This window comes from Lissotriton vulgaris, chromosome 1_1 (genome assembly GCF_964263255.1).
Source record: "Lissotriton vulgaris chromosome 1_1, aLisVul1.2, whole genome shotgun sequence".
NCBI lineage: Eukaryota > Metazoa > Chordata > Amphibia > Caudata > Salamandridae > Lissotriton > Lissotriton vulgaris.
In genome coordinates this window covers 776,279,235-776,302,390 of record NC_141685.1, presented here as the reverse complement: position 1 = coordinate 776,302,390, position 23,156 = coordinate 776,279,235, and the positions used below count along the sequence as shown (strand labels likewise).

General features: G+C 50.7%; 1 protein-coding gene across 2 annotated transcripts in view; it reads left to right on the top strand.

The window, feature by feature from the left end:
- The window catches only part of TPR (translocated promoter region, nuclear basket protein), a 684,526-nt gene that overhangs the window by 654,524 nt on the left and 6,846 nt on the right, over positions 1-23,156 (top strand). For both annotated transcript variants that reach the window (XM_086956072.1, XM_086956065.1), the window contains exons 47-48: positions 4,445-4,540; positions 4,700-4,859. In XM_086956072.1, coding sequence (XP_086812198.1) covers positions 4,445-4,540; positions 4,700-4,859 — 256 coding nt within the window. The remainder of the gene's footprint in view (positions 1-4,444; positions 4,541-4,699; positions 4,860-23,156) is intronic.

Below are 23,156 nucleotides of genomic sequence, written 5' to 3'. Positions count from 1 at the left end.
AGTCGGTGCAACCCTCTCAGACTTTCTTCTGCAGCAGTCTCCCTCTGGGTGGCTTATCTTCCTGTGGAATGGTACTTTTCGCTTTCGCCTTCAACAGGAGATTCATCTTTTCCTTTTCTCTACATTCCTCCACTATGGTCCTTCCAGTGTGGGGTCTTCTGTTCTTTTCCCTCCCTCCCTCCTCCTCTATCGGTTTAGGGTTTCTTGTCTACTCTGCAGTCGCCTCTTTTGGGGTCTATTGGGCTGTGCCTCGGCCTTTCGATCTCTACAGGGGGATGTAATGTCACCTCTCAGTGGATTGTTGTTCTCCTGTGCTCCGCCCTTGTTGGCCTGCACAGTTCTGTGTTGTAATGGCATCCTTCCTGTTGTCTATCAGAACATTCTTCCCTTGTTACTCAGCCTCTGGGGAGGGTCCACGCTTCGCGGGGTTGTTTCTCAAAGCAGTGCTCTGCCTTACTACTTGGTTTTTTGGTATACAGTGTCTAACACTGTCCTTTGTGATGATGGTCTGCACCATCCAATTTCTTTGTTTTACAGATTTTTTCTCCTTCGCACACTGTTCCCATGCTCGCACAGTTTGGTTGGTGGCTCCGAGTTGTGCCGAGGAAATGTTTCTCCAAAGAAAACTGACGTCAGCGCGCCAGAAGGGACTTATATGACCATGCTGTTGTCACATATGTGGAAGACGTCAGGGCAGGGATATGTGGCGCCATACACCAGCGCACAGAGGTGCTGCTGCAAAACATTTCCGGCTCCAGTCTGACATCTGGGGATAATTCTAAGTTAAGGAATCTGCAGCTAGACAGTGTCCTCACCATCCTCCTTCTTTATGGATTTTTCCTCCCTCTCACACTGTTCCCATACTTTTACCGTTTTTTGTTGGTGGCTCTGCGTTGTGCCGAGGAAAAGTTTCTCCAAAGAAAACTGACGTCAGCACGCCGGAAGGGACTTGTATGACCTCGCTGACGTCACGTACGTGGACGACGTCCGAGCGATGTTGTGTGGCGCCGTACCCCGGCGCGCAGAGGTGCTGCTGCAAAAATTTCCGAATCCGAACTGACGCCTAGGGATATTCTAAGTTAGGGAATTTGCGGCTAGACAACATCTCTACCAGATACATCGTTACCAAAGGTAAGTAACTCGTACGACAGGATTCAACCTTCCTCCTAAAGTCTATGATGTTATTTTGGCAGCCAGGTGGCCCTCTACCAAGACAGTGTACGCCTGCTGAAGGCAGAAATGTGTCAAATATTGTAAAGAAAGGTCACTTGATCCTTTCTGCTTCCCTCTCCCAAGTCCTTCTCTTTTTGACTCTTGCAAAGCAGGGCTGTGCTCTGGGCACTTTTAAAGGCTACCTTTCTGCCTTGTCTGCCTTCTTAAGGCTACCAGATCAACTCTCTTTATTTAAATTCCCTATTGTAAACCGAGTTCTTAAGTGGCTTTTACATATGTTCCCACCTGCCCTATTCATCATGCCTCAGCGGGACCTTAGTTTTTTGTTCTCACTTTCCTGATGTGTGCTCCGTTCGAATCTCTGCACAATTTCCCCTTCTAGCTTCTTTCCATCAAAACAGCCTTTTTGGTGAGAATAACTTCTGCCAGGAGGGGGAGCGAAATAGAAGTCTGTCATCCACACCACCTTACCTATCTTCTCTGCTAAGTTGGTGCTTTGCACTAGGGGCTCTTTCATCTCGAAAGTGGTAACACCATTCCACATGGGCTTTTTATTTTCCTCTGCACACCTCTAAAGAGGAACAATGAGTCCACCAAAAGAGCATATTCTTGCTACCTTGACCGCAGTAAAGAGTTCCAGGTGGACGACCATCTCTTCGTGGGGTATGTTGGATCAAAGAAAGGTTGTGTGGTGCAGAGGAGGACTATCTTGCGATGAGTCTGCATGAAAATGTTCTACACTCTGGCCATAATACAGCCTCCTGAAGGCTTAAGAGCTCATTCCACCTGAGCTAAGGCTGCGACCACAGCTTTGCAACATGGTGTTCCAGTCCTTGACATTTCTCTGCCAGCAACATGGGTATCTCTGCATATGTTTATTAAGTCGGTCAAGTCTGCAGGAATGGCCTTTTTGCTTCTCTGTCCTGCAGGACTTCCTGTTCTAAACGTGCTCGCAGTCCCTCCTCTAGGGATTTTATTGCTGGGGTATCTATTCTAATGTAAGGAATCCTCTGGTAGATGGCTCCATCAGATGGATAAGGTACTTACCTTCAGTAATGACTTATCTTGTAGAGAAATAATCTAGCTGCAGATTCCTTACCGATCTACTCATCCTCCTGCGCGGCGGACAGGTTTTTACTGTCAGGGCTGATCCCTTACAGCGCCCTAGTTGTTCTAAAAACTTCACTGTCTATGGACTTCATGGCTCTGCGCTCCTGGCATGTAAAGTTGTGAAAAGTAACTGTCGTCAGTGCGCCGACGTGGCAGCTATATAGGTGACTCAGGCGTCCTCTCCTGTGCGTATGTCGTCACGTGGAGCCAACCGGCGTCCACTACCAGTGTCCCCTAGCAGCGTGCAAGGTTATTGCTGGGGCAAAAGTCCTCCGGATCCAGCCTAATGCCTGGAAAGTTCAAATGTAAAATATCTGCAGCTAGATTATTTCTCTACCAGATAAGGCGTTACCAAAGGTAAGTAATTTATCCTTCTGCCTCAAAAGAAATCTAGGAAATTGTGCCCGGTTCTAGACTTAGAAACCATAAACAAACAATCCTTCAGAATTGTTTCTCTTCTCGACTAACTACACTCAATCCACCAGGTCGTGTTCCTTGCATTCCTCCACCTGAAGGATGCAATTTCAAATCCCAATACACCCCCAGCACAGGAGAATCCTATAGTTATGGCAACAGTCCACAGCCCACAATTTCAGATCAGGGCACTCCATTTTGGTATTTTTTCGGTCCCCAAAGTCTTTTCCAAGTATCTGAGCCAGTTGACAGTGCACCTGGAGTGCCAAGGAGTAAAGGTGTTGTTCCCGACTTAGAATGGCTTATCAAATACCAGTCGCCCACACATAAGCTAAGTGGTGACTTCCATGGTATACCTACTAAACGAGCACTGTCGGACTCTGATCAGGAAAAGGATATTACAGCTACAGATCATGTGCCTAAGATTTCTCATCAGCACCCTTTCCCCCAAAGCTTATCCATTGCAGGAAAGAAGGAACAAGCTGCTGCTGTTGATAATGGAACTCAACAAGCACACACAGCATTTAGTTCACAGATGCAAGACAATGCTAGTGAAATTATCTTACATACCTCTTATCCCACAGAGGCTTTGAAACTTTCGAAGGCATCCTCTCCAAAGGCAACTAGATCTTCAGTTGCAGCAAGTGACATAACATTGGGCTAACATTGTTTCACCACAGCTGACTTTCTGGGGGCACTCTTGACTAGTTCCTTGTAGTCCATTCACAGAGCCACTTTTCTGGTTTTGTCACGTAAAGTGTTTTTTTGCTGCACATTGCACCAGCCAGGATAGTGGAGGAGATTCAAACTCTACCCATTAAGGCATTGTACCTCAAGTTTGAACAATCTAGGGTTACGTCAATAACGAGCCCCGGATTTCATGCTCAAAGTACTGTCCTATTTCCACTTGAATCAAAGTATTTATCTTCCAGTCTTCCGACGGCCAGCTAATCAGGCTGAGAGTACTTTGCATTAATTTAATTGAAACATATCCTAAAATTCTACATTCATACGACTAAAAGCAACATTTTTTATCATAACGCAATGCTAAGGCCTCGCTTTCTCATGGCAACCAAGTAATCTCCTCCTTCGCCACAGCAGACCAACATGCTGTCCACCAGGGTTCAAATCGGCTCTTAAGTCTTTTAGCCTGGTCATTAAAAATTAAGCCTTTTAGTTGTCAGTATTTGATCTTCTGACTTCAAGCAAAGTGTGCCAGGATAACTGGATAGCTCAGATGAAGATTCATCATATTCTATCAGCATCAGGCTAGCAAAATTAGCAGCGTTAGGCATTCCCCATAGTAATATTTACAGTCCGTCTGCTTGAGTATTACTGAAATCATGCAAACGTTGGATCACATAACAATTCTTCATTTTATGCACACTTTAAGGACACAGTGGACATACTTGCAAAGTTGAAGTGAATGATTTGAAAAATGTTTACTTTCTTAATGCTTGACTTTTTATGGTAGTCAATAAGTGTCTCCCTAGAATTAGATGTGAAAGGAGCACGAGCAAGATCCTCCGGCTTACCATTAGACACTTTTTCTCAGATTAGATTGTGAATGCATGGAAAAAATGGCCTGCCAATAGTGACAAAGATGAAGAGTAAATTATTTTGAAAAGGCCGTCTGAGAATGATGGTGTGGAAGCCTTGCTCGATGTGTGCTGGGATTAGGCTGGCAAAGTAGAGATGGTTAGATCAACAGTCCTGTTCTGTTTTTTGACACTGCATTTTATTTCAGGTTTAGGAATGTATGAAACGCCCCTTTTTCTTGCTCATGAAGAAGAATCAGGCGGTCGCAGTGTCCCTACAACGCCTCTGCAGGTGGCTGCTCCAGGTAGGTGTGGAACCTTTGAAACTCGGGTTCAGATGTGACTGGGCTTCTGTGCTAGCTATTTCATTCTACCCACTAGCTCTTTTCTGTACTGTCTGAATCAAACATTTGTTACAAACCAATTGACATGGCTGAAATCTATGACCTGAACTTTTTTTGCAGTCTCTGTATTTGGCGATATTGCCCCAGCAGATGCTTCTGAGCATGCTTCTCAGTCTGTTCCTATGGTAACAACCTCTAGCGGTGGTGTATCTACCGTGACAGAAGGTGGGGCTGGTGGTGATGAAGGTGATGAGGTGTTTGCAGAGGCAGAGTCAGAAGGGTAAGCATTGCACTGGGATGTAATGTGTCTTTTCACGTATAGGCCAAGATGCTGTACAAACGTCTGGATTTTGTGATGTTTTTTGCACTCCTCTTTCCATCACTTGCTTTCATGGGCTGCAGTTAATGTACCCTTTTCCAATATTGACCTCTGGGACGCCACCATGTAATTGTACCAATATTTGGCCAGTTCTCGAACATCTATACACAAGCACCACAGTGCACATTTAGTACATAAAGACTCTAGACACCGTGCTGCTTCTTTATATCTTGGTAATATTAAAAACCTCCTCTCCTTGCAGATTGGCCCTATAATGCCTGATTCATCACTTAACTAGTTTGGCTTTTTTATGCATCATCCCATTTCCTAAGTAGTGCTTTCTTGTTCTGCTTGCAAACAATTTATTTAGGTTCATGGTGTATAATAGAAAAGAAAATTAAGCAGCCAGACTGCAGAGCAGAGGCTCAGTGCATACAAGACTGGGAAGCCAAAGATTAACCTCCTTGCAGGGTGAACAAAAACAATATTTTTTTTAGCAAATAGAGACTTCCTTGTTAAATCCTTTGTTGCTCTCAATATCACCTGCTCAAACTTTCACCCAGTCATCCCATGGTTACTCATGTAACTTAAATAGCTTCTTTATTGATACATTCTCTCTCTAGTGACAGTCTTACTGCAATTTCAGATTCCTCATCTTATGAATATCCCCAGGTGTCCGATTGATCCGGAAACTTTTTGTGCAATTACTTTTAGTATATGTAGGTGGTATCATGCAGCTTTCTAAATAATCCGCCCATCCTGTATGTGGCGGCTGGCCCTCCTTAAATGTGCCACATCCACATGCTGACATAATTTACTCTTTCTGCCCCTGCTGACTTGGATCCGAAGTCTCCAAATCCTGTTAAAACTTTCCAGTGTGCATCATAAAACCCTTTTCAACCAACCGAGTTTAAGCCATGCCATGCCTGTAATCGACAAATGTCAGACACGGACACCCACAAGTACCGTTTCTGGTGCCTCTGCACCAAACATGACCTGAAGTTGTTCGACTGTTCTGTTAAAATGAATTAGAAGGCCATTTGGGCTCAAGAAGTCTAACTTGCTGTCGTCAAACTTGACATGTTAAAGATAAGGTCGCGGTTGAAGATACAAGTGCAGATGCGGCCTCGCTTTCATCGTGTTCCTGTGACCGGTATTCATGGTCATGAAGCTCAGGTGAGACTAGGAAATCCCTATAAACCTAAAAGAAAATCCGAGCAAGAGTCCCCTTCTTCCCACTTCTCAAACCACTCTGAGTTGCACAACCACCCTTGCCCTACCAGGACGCAAAGTCTGTCTCTGTGCGAACACTTCCCCCGGGGGAAGTGTTTGCGCAGAGACTGACTTTGGTGGATCAGACCTGGCCTGGACCGGTCCAGACCAGGTCTGATCCACCATGGACAGCGACACTATAACAGCTCCCCGATCTTCGCTTCACCGCAGAAAACCCTTTTTTGGTGCCTCACCGGGTCCCTCCGGTGCAGCTTCATACCCCAAGATGGAGGCCGGTCAGGTTCCCACCGGTGGATTAATCACTGGCATAAACCCTCAACTTGTGCTTGACCTGACACTGATCCCTCGTTCATATTAGTCTACACAACTGGCTACGACATTAACTTCTCAGAGGCTGACCCGCCCAAGAAACATCCTGACACCAGGCCCGATGTCACAACATTGAACACAGGTCCAATAGTTTCATGGGACTCTGAAATACGTCTCTTACTGGGACACCACACGGACCCAGACTATACACCATGTGCTAATGATAATGATCAGGGTGATACTTATGATGGGGACATTTTTGAAGACCTTCAGGTCGCCAGTGGTCTAGATACCTCTCCAGACATTATCTCAACCTGGATAAGGCAACTGAGGACGCCACCTCATTCGCAAAAGTGATTAGGAAGACAATGGAAGTCTTACAGCTCATCCTGCCAGCTACAGAGGTCAAACCTAATGTGCTCACTGAAGTCCTCAACACAGCACAAAGTCTGTGTTGTCTTTTCTGCCCTTCAGAAAGGCATTTACTGATGTGCTGGTAGGCACCTGGGCAACAGGATCTTGCCCACCAGTCATCAAAACTCATGTTTTCATTCACCGGCTTTGCTGTAAGACCAGTGAACATCTATTTTCTCCTGGGCAGGTATTGCCACGCACTGTGAGACAAAGTGGCAGAGGTTTTGCCACCTGTTTTGGATTACATCAAAGTCACATTGCAGCAACTCTTCTTGGACACAACCAACTTGGTAAGACAGTCGGTACCAGTGTGGTATTAACTCGCCACGCCTGGTTAAGCTCCACAGGGTTCTCTGAAGTGTAATTCACGGTTCACAAGTGTCATTCACAGTTCTCTCCTGTTTGGGGCAAAAGCCTTAGAATGCTTCAGAGAGCAAGGCCACAGCCTGCCCCTTAGGCCTAGCTCCACCTGCATGTCAGTTTCTCCACACCACTCGCCCTTTGAGGCTTTTGACAGGGTTGCCAGAAGAGGTGCCAATAGGGACCTCAGCAGCAACAAATTTCCTTTCAAATTAGAGGCAGCAAGGTCACATAATACCTGCCCCGGTGTGCCCACGTCAGTTTTTTCCTTTTCTGCGTGCAATGCGGATCTGGTTCTTGCTCGGGCCTGTTTAGGGTCCCCTTTTTCTTTCATTTCTTTTTGGTGGAACAGTGTGCGAATGCCTTCGGGCTTCAAAACTTGTATGTTTTGTGGGCGTCTTATGTCGGTGACAGACCCACACCTCATTTGAATGTGGTGTTTGGGGGAGGATCACGGCACCACTGACTGTGAGGCCTGTCAATAGTTGAAGCCGAAGTCGCGGCGCGAGCGCCAGATGAAAATTCTCTCGCCGCATCTCTCCAGGTCGACGTCCTCCCCTCGGTCTGCTTCGGATGTGGTTGTTGTCCTCGCTCTTCTCCGATGTCACGTGAGCGTCGTTCCCCAGTGGGTAAGTGTTGCAGTTTGCCCCAGGTGGCTGGTGTCCGGCCTGCCAGGGACGTGAACCCTCCGCGGGTGATGCGGCCCCGCGTGTCGTCCTATCCACCGTTTCCCGGTGTTGGGGTGTCGAGAGTCCAAGTGGAGACATAGGCAGAGGCTTTGCAGGCCTCACTGGTGTCTCCTCCTCCTTCCCCTCCTGGGGCGTCGGTGGACCCCTCGCCTTGCGTAGGGTCCTCCGCGGCGCCGCCTTGTTCGGATCCAGGCTTGGAGGATGTGGTACTGTTGGGGTGCGGCTCCTCTGGGGCACCTCCTTCAGGCCACAGCGCCTCTGCCTCACCGCAAACCCCTGCGGGAGTCCCTGTGGTGTCACGGGGGGTCGCCGGGGCTCGGGTCACATCCTCGAGCCCCTCTCGGTCCTGTGACAAGGTGGTCCTGTCTAAGGCAGAGGTGACGCCATTACGGCGCCGGCAGCAGCTGGACCATGCGGAGCCACAGGGTTCGGTGGACCCTCCTTATCCTGCTCCGGGTCGAGGCCGGGTGAGAACCCCTCGTCCCTCCCCGGGCCCCTCTCGTCCCTCCCCGCGGCCGGCTGCCTCGTCGGAGGACTAGTCAGAGGTTGAATCATCCTTGGCACCGCCACGTGGGTTGCTGAGCAATCTCCGCCTCATTCTGGGCTGCAGCTGGCGGAGGGCTTTGTGTCCCTGTCCAGGCCTGTCTTGTTCCCCCACGCAGGTGACTGCCTCATCGGGGGTCAGGTCAGCGCCGTTCGAGCACCGCCCCGGGGCCGGTTCGACTCCAGATCCACTCCGGTCTCCACTCCAGTCTCCGACACTGGGTGACTTGGAAGTACCTTGTCTGGCGACGCGGGATGGTGCCGGCAACCTGCCTCAGGCGGCTGATTGTACGGCTCATCGCAGGGGTCCTACCACAAATTCTTCTTCAGACGTCCTTCTCCAGAGGCAGGCTGTGTAAAGGTGTCATCCTCCCCAGAGACTGGTCGCCGTGTGGTGGCTCCCCGCCCTTCCTGAAGCAGAGGGGTTCGTCGGAAGAGCGGCAGGTCCCTCATTCCTCTGCTCCTTCTGACTTCCAGGTCTGTCACTTGCTCGTCCCGCTTGGCCTCGGAAACGGCCGCCTTAGTTTGCAGCCGTCGCCCACGGAGGAGCTTCTTTCTCCACCGCGGGGCCCTACGGAGATTGGTACGGGCTTCGCTCACGCGGTGCCTACAGCTGTGGACATCCTGCGAATGGGTGGCTCACTTTCCGGCGGACCATCTATTGGAGGTGCTCCACCAGGGCTCTGGTGGGAGAGAAATCTTACTTTCCTTTGAAGGTTCCCTCCTCTCTGCCTTGACGAGGGCTTGGAGGCGTCCTGCATCAGGGGACCCGGTGCCTCAACATCAGCACCGCGCGACCCGGCATGCCTTTCCCTTCATCCCTCTGCCTCCATCCCTCTGCCTCCAGTCCTTTTTTGCGGACTGCTTTTCCCTCCCTGCCGCAGCTGTTGACTCCGCCGTCCTGAGAGGCCCGCTGGCTGGACGCTTGGGGGCGCAACATGTTAGCCTCGACCAGCGCTGCCCTGCGGGCCCTTAACACCTTGTGTGTGCTGGCTAGGGCCTCCTCCTGTTTGTGTGCCTCTGCTGACCCTCTGGGATCCGCAGCGTCCCAGGAGTGTAGTCAGGTGGATTTACAGCATCATGCATTGGATAGCCGGGAGCTTGCAGCGTTTATTTTCCGCTCCGCTCTGGACATCTCAGTGGTGCTGGGCCAGGCCATGGCTTCCTCGGTCGCTCTCCGTCACTATGCTTGGCTTCGGGATGGAGTATTCCCTGAGAGTATTCGGGAGCGACTCATCGACCTTCCGTTTGATGGCGGCCTGTTGTTCCATGCCCTGGCCGACTCCGCCATCCAGAAGCTCTTGGCGGGGCTCCGTCCTCCTCCTCCGCCTTACCCTCCTCCTCTTCCGTCCCCTCCTCTAACTCCTGAGTCTGGTTGATTCTGGGTCTTCTTAGGCATTGTTCTGGCTGTGCAGTGTGTTTTCTGGCCATTTACGTCCTTCCTTGGGGCTTTGGCATTGTTTGCTGCTGGACGGCCTCCTTTGTTGATAATGTGTGTGTGCTGCTAGAATTGTTGCGCAGACTTGACCTTGAGATTAGGCCTTCTACTTTGCTTGGGCTGGTTGTCAAGCCTTTCGCTTGGGTGTTTTTTTCCCTGTGGCTCTTTTGTTTTCCTCTGCGGAAGTTCTTTCAAAGAAGGTACCCATATTTTGGGACTTATCGTACCCCAGGTGGGGTAGTGGTAGTTGTCATATGGCTTGCGCTCTGCTAGAGGGTTTGGGTTGCCTTCAGGTGCCTGTTCCTTATGTTTATGTAGGTTGCTTTTGCTCCTTGAGGTCCTGTGCGCGGCCACTCGTGATGATGTGCCCGAGCATCTCCTCCTCTCCCTGCTCCTGCCCTGAGGTTTGGGATGATCCTATGTTCTCCCTTGCCAGGCGCCGCCTGCTCGGCATCCTGGGGCCTCGGGCTGTTTTTCTTGCTTCTGGCGGCTTTGACTGGCAGTGCTGTTCTGGCTGGCAGGATGTTCTCCAGCTGGAGTGGGTTCGCTTTCTTGGGTCTTCTAGGCTTCTTCTTCTTCTTCCTCTCTTTCGCTCTTGACGTTGGGCGGAAGCTGTGTTGCATTGTGGGGCAGTGGGGTGCTTCGGCCTTCCTGATTTTGCCCTTGTTTCCCCTTCAGTCTTCTTCTCCCTCCTACATCCTTTTGGGGTCGTTGGTGGTCTGCTTGGGGGGGTTCCCTTTGCCTGGCAGGGCGAGGTTATACCTGGTCCACGGATCTGGTTCCCTGTGGGGCCCTCTGTTCTGTATTGGCTGGTGGGGTCCTTTCGCAGGCCCTTCTTTCCAGGGGGTATTGCTAGGGTATTTATTCTACGTGAAGGAATCTGCAGCTAGTAGTCTCTATCAGATGTAAGAGTTACTTGCCTTCAGTAACGATGTATCCGGTAGAGACGCAGATTCCTTCATGACCCGCCATTCCTCCCCTATTCTGCGAGGACCATTGGGTTGGTCTTCGGTACTCGCCTCCTGGTAGGGGGCTGTGTATCCTGTGAGTGCCTTCTTTGTTCTTGACGGGTGGCTTCGTCTGGGGCGGTTCATTCCTCCTTTGGTTCTTTGGAGGATGGGGTCTGGTGCCCTGCTGCTCTGGCTACTCCAGGTTTGGGGGGGGGGGGGGGGGGGGGGGGGATTGCTTTCTATCCCTGTCCTCCCTCCCCTTTCTTCCTTCCATTGCTATCCTCTGGTTAAGGGTCATCTGCACTTGTCCCTTATGGGTGGTTGCCCTTTACGTTGGGGTGGCTTGGAGGTTTGTTGTCAGTCTGTCTTGGGACTGGTCCCCTTAGTTGCTCAGGATGGGGGTGGTGGGTTTCCTACGTATACCATGACCGTACGCATGTTTCGTGCCTCCGGGGCACAGGGGTGGGAGGCTGTCTATGTCCTGGCAGGGTGGTGCGCAGGGCTCTGCTTGTTTCTTCTTCTTTCCCTGCCTTGGGTTCAGCAGTGTTGACACTACTGTGGGTGGTGGTGTTAGTCACTGTTTATTTCCAAATTTTCTGCTTTTCGCACACTGTTCCAATGCTTCCACAGTTTTTTATCTGGTGTTTCCGCGTTGTGGTGCGGAAAAGTTGTCTGAAGAAAACTGACGTGGGCGCCCTGGGGTGGGTCTTATGTGACCTTGCTGACGTCTTGAACGCAGACGATGCCTGGGCGGAGTCGGTGGTGTCGCCCCGCCCGCGGCGCGCAGGGATGCTGTGGCAAAAAAGTTTCTGGATCCAGTCTATAGCCTGGGGATAATTCTACCTGAAGGAATCTGTGGCTAGAATCGTTTCTACCAGATACGCCATTACGGAAGGTAAGTAGCTCATACATCAGGAGCTCCTGGCATTGAGCATCTGTCCTCTGTCCAGGCTGCCCCTTTTGCAGCACAGGGCATGGTTTTGCACTCTGGCCTTTGCAACCCCCACCTTAATGCATGGAGATTGAGTGACGACAGTTGAACATGTTTACCATCTTCCAGAGGTGGTTGATGTCATCTTGGTTGATGTCATCTTGGTAGCAAGACAATCCTCAACAAAAATGTATACGCCTATTGTTGGAACAGATTTGGGGTTTGGTACGGCACATGACAAATTTACTTTCTTTGTTTTGGCTCAAGCCTGGCCAGGCTTTCCTTTGGACTCTTTCAGCCTTTTTACAGCTTCTGGACCAACCCTTATTATTTAAATCCCCTGGGATGCATTTTTGAAAGGCCTACATCACTTGTTTCCTTCCTCTCTTTTTGTCGTGCCACACTGGGATCTTAACATGGTCCTCACATATTTGATGTGCACTTCTTTTGAGTCCCTTCCATTTGCGGCTTCTTCCCTCAAAACAGTGTACCTCATCGTCATAACATTGGTGCAGCGAGTGAGTTTGCTGCAGGCTGTCTATGTCAATCAGCCAAACTCTACCATTTTTCCAGATAAACTGGTTCTGGGGATGCGAGCATCCTCCACAAACCTTGTGATGCCATGTCATCTAGGTCAAACCATGACCCTGCCAGTAACTATGCTCTGCCTCCACCCTCTAAGGAGGAGGAGAGACTCCAGTGCTTAGACCCCAAAAGAGCCCTGAGATTTGACTTTGATCGCACCAAAAAATACCATGTGAACAATCCGCTACCTGGTGGTGTTCACTGGAATGAAAAAGGCAGGACCCTGCATAAGAGGGCCATCTCCTGCTGGATTATACTCTGCAGTTTGATCTGCTACGCATTGAGCAAAAAGGAGCCTCTGGAAGGACTGCAAGGTCATTCCACCAGGACCAAAGCTTTTACGAGTGGAGTTCATGTTCTGGCATGTGTAGTTCCTATTCTAGACACCTGTCAAGTGGGTACATGGGAATCACCATACGTTCATGAAGCACTACTGTCTGGACAGCATGGTTTGCAGAGAGGGCGAAATGCTGCAATCCTATAGAACATTTTTCGTTTGAACCAAATTAGGCTTAATTCAATGAGTTGTTTGATACCTTATAGAATCAACTTCAGTAGCCCCAGTCAGAGGTTAGCAACACTGAGGTGTCAGCTTGTAATTTTGAAATCGCCAATGCGGCTACTAGCCTTTACTACAGTAAAAACTACAATTGCAGATTTTTACTGTGGGAACATGTGAAAATACATGTTCAGCTTCTTACTACACATGACCCTGTCTTAGGGCTCGATAGCCCTAGCTTAGGTTTGACTTATATAAATTAAGAAGAGAGGACTTCACTTTGCTATTAGTTTAAATGGCAAAGTCGAGTTAGCAGTTTAAAACTGCCCTTCCAGTCTGCTGCGGCAGACCAGGAGCCATTTTTGATATGTCACTCCCAGGGTTGCACAACCAGTGCTTCAATCCCTGGAGAACTTGCAGGCCCTGGGCACCATATGCTAGGGACTTGCATGTAAGCTAGTTTGTTCCAATTGAGTGTAAGCCAATCCTGTATATACACTAAGGACAGGATACTGGCACTGACGTATGGTTAGCAGGCCTCTGTGCTCTTTCAGAGTAGATCATAGTAGAGAAACCAGCAGCATCAGTCTAAAACTTTGAGGGTGACCATACAAAAAGAGGCATATCTGAAAGAGACACGTTAGTGATATATTCCTTACCTTAGAATATCCGCAGGCGTCACACTGGGTCCGAAAAGTTTTGCTAGCAGTACCCCTGCACTTCAGTAGGTGGTGTTGTGCGGGTCCGCGCTCGTCTCCGGCGTCGTATGCGCCAAGATGACGTCATGGAGACTACGTAGGCGCCACCATGTGCGCTGAAGTCAGTTCTTTCTTTTTCCCCGCCAGTAAGCGCAGATCCGGTTAGAGCATGTACCTCAGTCATTTTTTGAATATCTTTTGGAGACTTTTTGTCTTGTGTTGGTTTTCTTTGGTGCGAGTGGGGAGGCCTGGTTTTAAGTCTTGCAGGACCTGCCATCGCAATATGTTGGTGGAGGACCCTTGCGACGTCTGTCTCTACTGCCTGATGCATGACCATGACTCCCAGTCCTGTCTGGACTTTAGGGCTATGGCCCTGAAGGCCTTGAGGGAGCATCGCTGGAAGTTGCTTGAAGTTTGGCACTCGTCCCCGTGCAGCTCGAGGTCCAGGGGTCGTTCCCGTGACCACTCGCGTACCCGTCATCACCGCTCCTCAGGATCCAAGTCTTCACCCTCTAATTCGGGTAAGAGACGACACAAAAAGAAGTCTAAGAAGCGTGTTCGCTCTTCGACGTCCCCCCGTCAGTCTTCGGATGCGCACGAGGGGGACGGGGCTCCGCCCCTGCGGCTCCTTTGGAGCCTGGGAGTCCTGCAGCCTACCCGGGTCTGTCGGAGAATCCCGCACAAATGTAAGACTTCCTTGCTGCCATGGAGCATGATTGAAAATGGGACAGGGATCCCCGGGAATTGCTGTGATCAGTTTAAGTGTATAAAAGACGGCCAACACGGCCAACGTGCTGGAGCGCGACCGTACCAACAGCGTCAACGCGGCCTTCACCACCCTGCGCACCCTCATCCCCACCGCACCCGCCGACCGCAAGCTCTCCAAGATCGAGACGCGCCTCCAGCTACATCTTCCACCTGGGCAACGGTGCTGGTCGGCAACGGGCAGCTGTGCCACACCACCACCTTCTACCACCACCACCAACAGCACCACCAGCAGGGCAGCAGCCCGGCCCAGGAGGGTGAAAACTCGCAACCCAAGCAGATCTGCACGATCTGCCTCAGCAACCAGCGCTAGCAAAGCCCCACGTCTGCGGCAGCCCCCGCAATTCTGGGCCAGCAGAGAGGGCTGGTGCGGAGCGGCACTCTGGGCACACACCCCTCTCCGCAAAACAAAGCAGCGGGGCCGTGAAAACACCAGATGCAGGCAGCAGCCCTGCAGCCACATTCGAATGAAAGAAACTACGCCACGGACTCTCCTGGATTTCTTTACTTTTTCTTTTGTCCTGGCCGCCATTTTGCTGCTGATCTCGGCCGCTTTTCTCTGGACTCTGACCCACCATCTAGTCCATCCCCTCGTCCTTTAACCATTTTCCCCCTTGACGATCCTCAAATGTTTCTTCCCTTTTCTGATTTGCCTTTTCTCCATACCCTTGTATCCCTCCCACCCTCCCTTGGTGCTGTGACTGCATCCCCCCTCCGACCCCATTTAGTGGAATTCTGCTTTTCTGTATCTATAAAGATAACTCTAATCACTAGTATATGCAGTCGACCCTTGTACTCCCTACCATTCCTATGTGACTCTTAGAGTATTTCCATTCGTATCTCTTCTTTCTGTTTGTATCTCTTCCTTGTGTGACTCTACATCTTGTACATTTGCAATTTTTTCTATATGTTTTTTTTATGTAACATATGTAATCCTTAGTCCTTATGTTGTGTCATAGATGGTGGTGCTCTGTCAGGCAGCGGAGGTCCTTAACCTCGATCTCCCCACAGTGACCCTTACGACTAATCTCCTCACTGAGGTGATCCAGTCGGCATCCACCTCATCGGAGCCACTGCTGCCCTTTAACAATGCTCTCACTGAAGTCTTCTTGGGCACTTGGTCGTGGCCGGCCTTGGGGGGGAGGTGGGCTCCTGTGGATAAAAATCCCGCCAGGCATCATCGCCCGGCGCCGGTTGACCCTGCCTTTATGACTACTCATCCCACACGGGAGAGTTTAGTCATTGAAGCTTCGACGTCCCAGAGGGCTTTTCCCACTGCTCCTCTGGATAAGTACTCTAAGAAGTTGGAACAGTTTGGTAGGCGGTTGTTCTCGCCAGCCAGCTTAGGGCTGCGGTCGGTGAACGCTGCATTGCCTTTTGGGGCACTATTCCCACGCGGTGTGGGATACCGTTGCTGAGGTGTTGCCTCAGTGCCCAGAGGACCTCCAGTCTATGCTGTCTCAGGCTGTGGCTGAGGGTAAGGACGCAGCTAGGTTTGCCATTCTTTGTGGCTTGGACACCGCAGACTCCCTCGGTAGGGCATTCTCCACAATTGTGGCGCTTCTTTGCCACGCCTTGTTGAGATCTACCAGGTTCTCCCTGGATGTCCAGGGCTCGCTCATGGACATGCCTTTTGAAGGCACTCGCCTGTTTAGTGATAAGGCCGACACTGCACTGGAGCGTTTTAAGGACTCTCGAGCTATAGCCAAGTCCTTGGGCCTTTCCACCACGCACCTGGCCACGTCTACCTTTCATTTCTTTCGTGGCCATGGCAGAGGCGCCCCTGCCCGTTCGTTCAGCCAAAAGCCTGCACAGAACCACACTCAGCGCACCCGTGGGCATGGAGGCCACCGGGGTGGCTCCGGGGGCCAGCGTGAGGGTCAGTCCACCTCCGCCCATGCGACGTCAACCTCGAAACCTTCCAAGTCTGAGCTTCAGTTCGCACACCACGCCGGTGGGTGGCAGGATTCGTCATCACCTTCTCCATTGGCGCTCTGTCACTTCCGACAAGTGGGTGCTGCAACTCGTCAGGAGGGGTTACTCCCTCCCTTTGAATCTACCCCCCCCCCCCCCCCCCCCCCCCGGCCATGCCACCTGAATTCCACTGCATGTCGGGGGATCACTTTGCGCTTTTCCTGCAGGAAGTTCTGGCCCTCTTGGCGAAGGGGGCCATTGAGTGCGTTCCTGGGCCAAAGTAGGATATGGTGGTTGTTCCCACTACTTTCTGGTACCCATGAAGGACAAAGGAGGCTTGCGCCTCATCTTGGACCTCAGGGACGTCGATCGCTTCCTCCGGAAGGAGAAGTTCAAGATGTTGGCTCCGGCTCAGGTCTTGACTGCCCTCGACCCTGGAGACTGGATGGTAGCGTTGGACTAGAAGGACGCACATTTTCACATCCCCGTCCTGCCAGCCCTCTGCGGTTCACGGTAGGCCAGGAGCATTTTCAGTTTGCCGTGCTCCCTTTCGGCCTTACCAGCGCCCCTCGGGTGTTAACGAAAGTGATGGCGGTGGTCGCAGCTTACCAGTGCAGGTCAGGGGTGTCAGTCTTCCCCTACCTCGACAACTGGTTGTTGAAAGCGGGCTCGCCCCAGGCAGTCGTCACCCACCTTCAGACTACGGCCGACGTCCTGCACTTGTTCTCCATCAATGTGCCCAAGTCGCACCCGAGTCCCTCGCAGAAGCTCCCCTTCATCGGAGCGTTTCTGGATGAAACGCAGTTTCGGTTCCCCCCGAGCAGCAAGTCCAGGATATTCAGGCTATGATTCCAATCTTTCAGCCTCTATCCCGGGTTTCAGTCAGGATGACCCTCCGGCTCCTAGGCCTGATGGCCTACTGCATCCTGCTGGTACAACATGCCAGATGGCATATACGTGCTCTGCAGTGGGACCTGAAGTTCCAGTGGGCACAGCATCAGGGCAACCTGTCCGATCATGTCCAGATCTCGCTGGGCACTGCACGACACTTGCCGTGGTGGCTCACGAATCGTGATTGGGTCAATGGCAGATCCCTCTCCTTTCCCCAACCAGAGCACACACTGGTGACAGATGCGTCCCTACTGAGAAAGGGAGGGCGCTTGGGAGAGGCAGAGATCAGAGGTCTCCATATAAACCTTTTGGAGCTTCAGGCGATCAGACTTGAACTGAAAGCATTCCTTTCCTCTGTCCGGGGAAGTGTAGTGCAGGTGTTCACGGACAACACCACCGCCATGAGGTACTGCAACAAACAGGGCGGGGTGGGGTCGTGGACCCTATGTCGGGAGGCTCTGCGCCTCTGGACATGGCTGGAACATCAAGGCATTACCTTGGTGGTTTAACACCTGGCAGGTTCTCTGAACGCCAGGGCGGACAAACTCAGCCGCAGGTGCATGGTGGATCACGAATGGCGTCTGAACTCGGACGTTGCGCAAGGTCTCTTTTTGCAGTGATGAGAGCCTTGGTTAGATCTATTCGCCACCAAAGAGAACGCGCAATGTCATCAGTTCTGCGCGTTGGAATTTCCAAGGTGGCACTTGCTCGGCGACGCTTTTTTTCGCAAGTTGAATTGCGGTCTGTTGTAGATCTTTCCTCTTATACCACTTCTGCCCAAAGTGCTGAAGAAGATTCAGTGCGACCGGGCCCAAGTCATTCTTTTGGCTACGGATTGGGCACGAAAATACTGGTATCCCGAGCTACTCAGAATGGTGATCGATCCCCCGATCCAACTGCCTCTTCGGGAGGATCTTCTGTCGCAGCAGCAGGGGACGGTCCTCCACCCGAACCTGTCCAGCCTCCACCTCCATGCGTGGAGATTGAGCGGAGACAGTTGCCAGCTTTCAATCTTCCTCCCAAAGTCTGTGATGTCATTCTGGCTGCCAGGCCTCCCTCCACAAAAATGGTATATGCCTGCAGGTGGAACAAGTTTGTGGCTTTGTGCACAGCGAAGGCTGTGGATCCCCTTTCTGCCCCTCTTTCCGAGGTTCTTTTGTTCCTTCTTTCTTTGGCCCAGCAGGGCTCTGCTCTGGACACTTTCAAAGGTTATCTTGCGGCCATTTCCGCCTTTCTACCTGATCAGCCTTCTCTTTTTAAGTCCCCGGTTGTTAACCGTTTTCTGAAAGGCATTACGCACACTTTCCCTCCTGCGCCGTTCATCATGCCTCAATGGGACTTTTCTGATGTGCGCTCCCTTCGAGCCCCTTCATAACTGTCCTTTGCGCCTTCTCACCTTAAAGACTGCTTTCATGGTTGCCATCACCTCTGCCAGAAGAGTGAGTGAGCTCCAGGCTCTTTATTCTAAACCTTCTTTCCTTTCTGTTCATTCGGACAAGGTGGTTCTGAGGACCCATCTTTTTTTCTTGCCAAAGGTTGTCATGCCCTTCAACATCGTGCAGACCATCACTTTGCCCACCTTCTTTCCGCCTCCGCATCCTTCCAAAGAGGAAGAAAGGCTCCACCGTCTGGACCCAAAATGTGCGCTCTCCTTCTAACCTCTACACAACAGTTCAGTGTGGATGACAAGCTCTTTGTTGGCTACTTGGGCGCCAAAAAAGGTTGGGTCGTGCACAAACGTAACATCTCTTGGTGGGTCGTTCTCTGCATCAAGGCCTGTTACTGGTTGGCTAAGAAGGAGCCTCCTGTGGGCTGCGTGCCCATTCCACCAGGGCAACAGCAGCCACTACTGCCTTGGGACGCGGAGGTCCCTTGCAGGACATTTGTCAGGCTGCTATGTGGGCCTCGCTGCACACGTTTACCAAGCATTGCTGCCTTGACAGTCACGTCCAGAGAGACCACTTCTTTGGCTGTTCTGTTCTCTGTGACTTTCTGGTGTAATCTTATTCGCAGACCCACAACCGCAGTTGGTATTGCTGCGGTATCTATTCTAAGGTAAGGAATCTATCACTAACGTGTTTCTTTCAGATGCACAAGTTACTATTTGTGTAACAATATATCTGTAAGAGACATTAGTTAGTGATAGATTCCTTACCGCCCCACCCATCCTCCCTGTTCTGCGGACTGATTACTAGGGTTAAGGACATCCCTTTCAGGGCCCTAGTTTCATGACACCAGTATTCGGTTTCTTGCATGGCTCTGCGTTCCTGGCGCAGAAAGTCGTGCACAGAACTGACGTCAGTGCGTATGGTTGGTGCCTAAGTAGTCTCCTTGATGTCATCTCGGTGCATACGACGCCAGCGATGGACGCAGAGCCGCACAATGCCAACTTTCCGGATCCAGTCTGACGCCTGGGGATATTCTAAGGTAAGGAGTCTATCACTAACTAATGTCTCTTACATATATATTGTCACACAAGTAGTAACTTGTGCTTCCTTACACCCATCTCCTAACAGGAACTGCTCTACTATCTATTTAAAAGATGAGGAACCCACAGTTAAAAGTCTATATTAGAACAGGTAAACTACTTTTGGTAACACTCTTTCTAGTAGAGACTCTCCTTTTTCACTTACCCTCCCATTCTCACTGTTCTGTGAATTGGGCTGTATCTATTAATCCCAAGTCTAGGAATCTGGTCACCGGTCAAAGCCAAATTTGCGGATGGGGTTCTGCATCTGGGGTTGCATACGGCTGCAAAATAATCTGACATCAGCGTTCAGGAGTGGCGAGTTTATGTGGGCCCTGCATTACATTTAAGGAGCGGAGTGGCGTCTGTGTAGATCAGAGTGGCATCCATGTGGAGACCTCCTGGGCAACTTACCAGCTTGCAGAGGTGGTGCTTCAAAAGTTTCCAGATCCAGTCTGATGCCTGGATTATATTCAAAAGGTGAGCAAACTGAGGTTTACCAGAAAGAGCGTTACCAAAGATAAGTAATTTGTACTTCCAAGACATCCCTCTGCCTCAACGAGTCCAAGACATACGAGTCATGGCCTCGATGTTTCAACCGGCAGCCTGGGTCTCCGTGAGATCAGCCCTCAGGCCTTATGGCCTCCTACATCCTGCTCGTGAGCCACTCCAGGTGGAACATGCGGGCTCTGCGGTGAGATCTGGAGACTCCTTGTTCTCAGCAACAAGTCACTGTCAGATTCCATCCAGCTGTCAAAGGAGACTGCGTGAAACCTACAATGGTGGCTGCCAGACCACATTTGGACCAGCAGCAGACTTCTCTCCCTTCCCCACCCAGAGATAGTGGTTGTGACTGATTCATCCTTGCTGGTTGAGGAGGTCATTGAGGGGATCAGAGGAATCTGGTCTCAAGCAGAAGCTTGCCTCAACTTGTTGGAGTTTCAAACCATTCGCTTGCCATTGAATGAGTTTCTCCCGACCGTCAAGGGTGAACAGGTACAGGTGCCTACAGACAACACGACCACCATGTGGTACTGCAACAAACAGGGCAGTGTGTGGTATGTGTCCTATGCCCAGAGGCTCTGCCTCTCTGGAATTGGCTGAACACTCCGGGTATATCCCTGATCGCACAACACCCTATTAGGATCTTTGAATGCCAGGGAAGAAAAACTCTGCTGCTGTTAATTAGTAGCTCATCAATGGCAGTTACTCTGAGGTGGCATAGAGCATCTTTCAAAAATGGGGAGAGCGCATGCTCAGTCTATTCGCCACCTCTGAAACTGCGCAGTGTCAAAACGTTTGCTCATTGGAGTTGCAAGCCAGCTCAAATAATGCCTTCCACCTGACCTGGGGGCTGGAACTCCTGTATGCCTTTCCACCCCTGTGAGAAAGTGGCTCTATATATACTGGACTAGAATGAAGTACAGTGTGTATAGAGTCCACCAACCCCAGAGGTATAACAGAGGTTAAAAGTCTGAACTGACCTTACTCTCCGGAGTGGTAGCTTGGTCGAGCAGTAAGGCAGTACCAGAGGGCAGTGTAAAGCATTTGTTGTACACAATCAGTCAGCAAAAAGTTTCACACACTCAAGGACTGAACTCCCGGCCAATTGTTTTTATATCCACAGATAAAGTTGTTTTATTTTTATAACCAACAGTGATAAAAATATACTTTTCTGGTTATGAATACTCTCATGTAAATACTTTGCAAAGGAGCAATAAAGTTTGTGCACACAATAATTACAGTATGGATAGTAAGCAACACAGTCCTGAAACATACTGTAGCATTGAGCTCAATGGGTTTTCTACATATAAGTACAGTTTATTACTATATGGATTACTTTGGTAGTTCCAGGACTAAATCCTAGATTCAGTCCTGGGGTCTAAGCTGAAACCAGATTAGCAAAAACGTTTTAGTTACTGTAGTGAATTTTCATGAATATAAAGCGGTTTTAAAAGATCACACTTAGAAATTTTACAATGGAAATCTGACCAGGTTATTCAATGGGAGAAAATTCAGGTTTCTGGTAAAGTACGATTGCGTTACTTTTGTAACCCAGCACTGGTCTCCTGGGGCCAGCACTGGGGGCTTAACTCAAAACAGGTAGGTAATTGCGTTTCAGTATCTCGTGCGATTTTTAAAGAATATTTCAAGTTTTCAAAAGTAGACAGAAGAAATTTCATAGAAAAGCAGACAATGGGTTCCTATGGAGAAAATAGATTACTAGTTAACCCGCTAGGGATTACTTTGGCGGTTCTGTACTGGGCTGAAAGGTACAGTACTGGCTTCTCCCCTGATCGCAGGATTTGGACTTTTGAAATTTGGACTTTGGCTGATTTTTGTGTGAATATTTTCAGTTTTCAAAACTTCACACTTAGAAAATTTTCGAGTCAAAATGGGTCAATGTTATCCAAAGGCAGGTAAGTGAGTTACCGGTTTCCAGGTGAGTACTTGGTTGGTGAAGTTAAGGTTTTGGGTATAGACTCGGGGTCCCCCAGGGTCAGGTAAGTACAGTTAGTTCAATCCCAGCGGCACAGGGGTGGCCGGGTGCAGAGGTAGGTAGGCCCAATGATATCCAATGAGGGAAAGGGGGCCTTTGGTTGGTGGCTGCTGGCTAGCAGGCCACGCGGCTCTGGGAACTGGGCTCCTGGTCACTTGCTCGGGGGGGGGGGGGCAGTATGATAGGACAAAGAGGTCACAGCCAGCGGCACTCTGGCAGCTGGGTGCAGGGTGCTTTTGAGCCGTCAGGCGCTCAATGTTATCCAAAGAGGATCTTGAAAAGGGAACAAAGGCTGCAGGCTCGGGACGGAGACTCTCCAGGGGCGACCAGCACTTCGAGAGGTAAGTTGGGATCTTGGAGCACAGGTGAGTACCCCAAAGGGAGGCACAGGGGGCTGTAGGGCGCCGGGTGCAGGGGTGTCTTTGGGTGTCGTAAAAGCTTACCCTCTACTGGTCGTGGTTGGGGTGGCCCCTAGTTCTGAGTCTGCAGGCGTTGGCTGGTTCGTCGGGGAGGGTCTTTGGACACTGGACTTCGGGTCCCAGTCGCCGAGGGGACGTCCTCATGGTCTTGGTTCGGGTTGGCCCGGCCCGGGCTCGGCTGGTGCACAGTGGGCTGGTCCGGGGCTTCCTGATTGGCACCAGGTAGGTTGTTGCAGCAGAGCCTCTGCTGATGGGAGTCCCAATCTTTGAGAGGGTCAAGGCAGGCAGGTCCTCTGGGTGTCCCAAGATTGCTGTCCTCAGGGGTCGCCGGGATTAGGCAGGAGCAGGTTCCAGGATCAAAAGGCCGGTTGGGCTGGGGCCAAGTCAGTTGTTGCTGTCCTGTTAGCAGCTGCACGGCGGATCTTCTTTCTTCTTTTTGGTATCGGGATCTGAGAAGAAAGGTTCAGGGAGCCCCTAAATATTACATTTAGGGGCGTTTCAGGTAGGGGAAGGGCAGAGACCAATGGGTCCCTGTCCTGGGGTGAGTACACCCCCTAGCCTGCTCCTCTCCTGTGGGAGGGGGGCAGGAGCCTAGCTGGGATTGGGCAGGGCTCCCCATCTGCAAGATGGCCGGAGCTCGGGTCGTGCTTCAC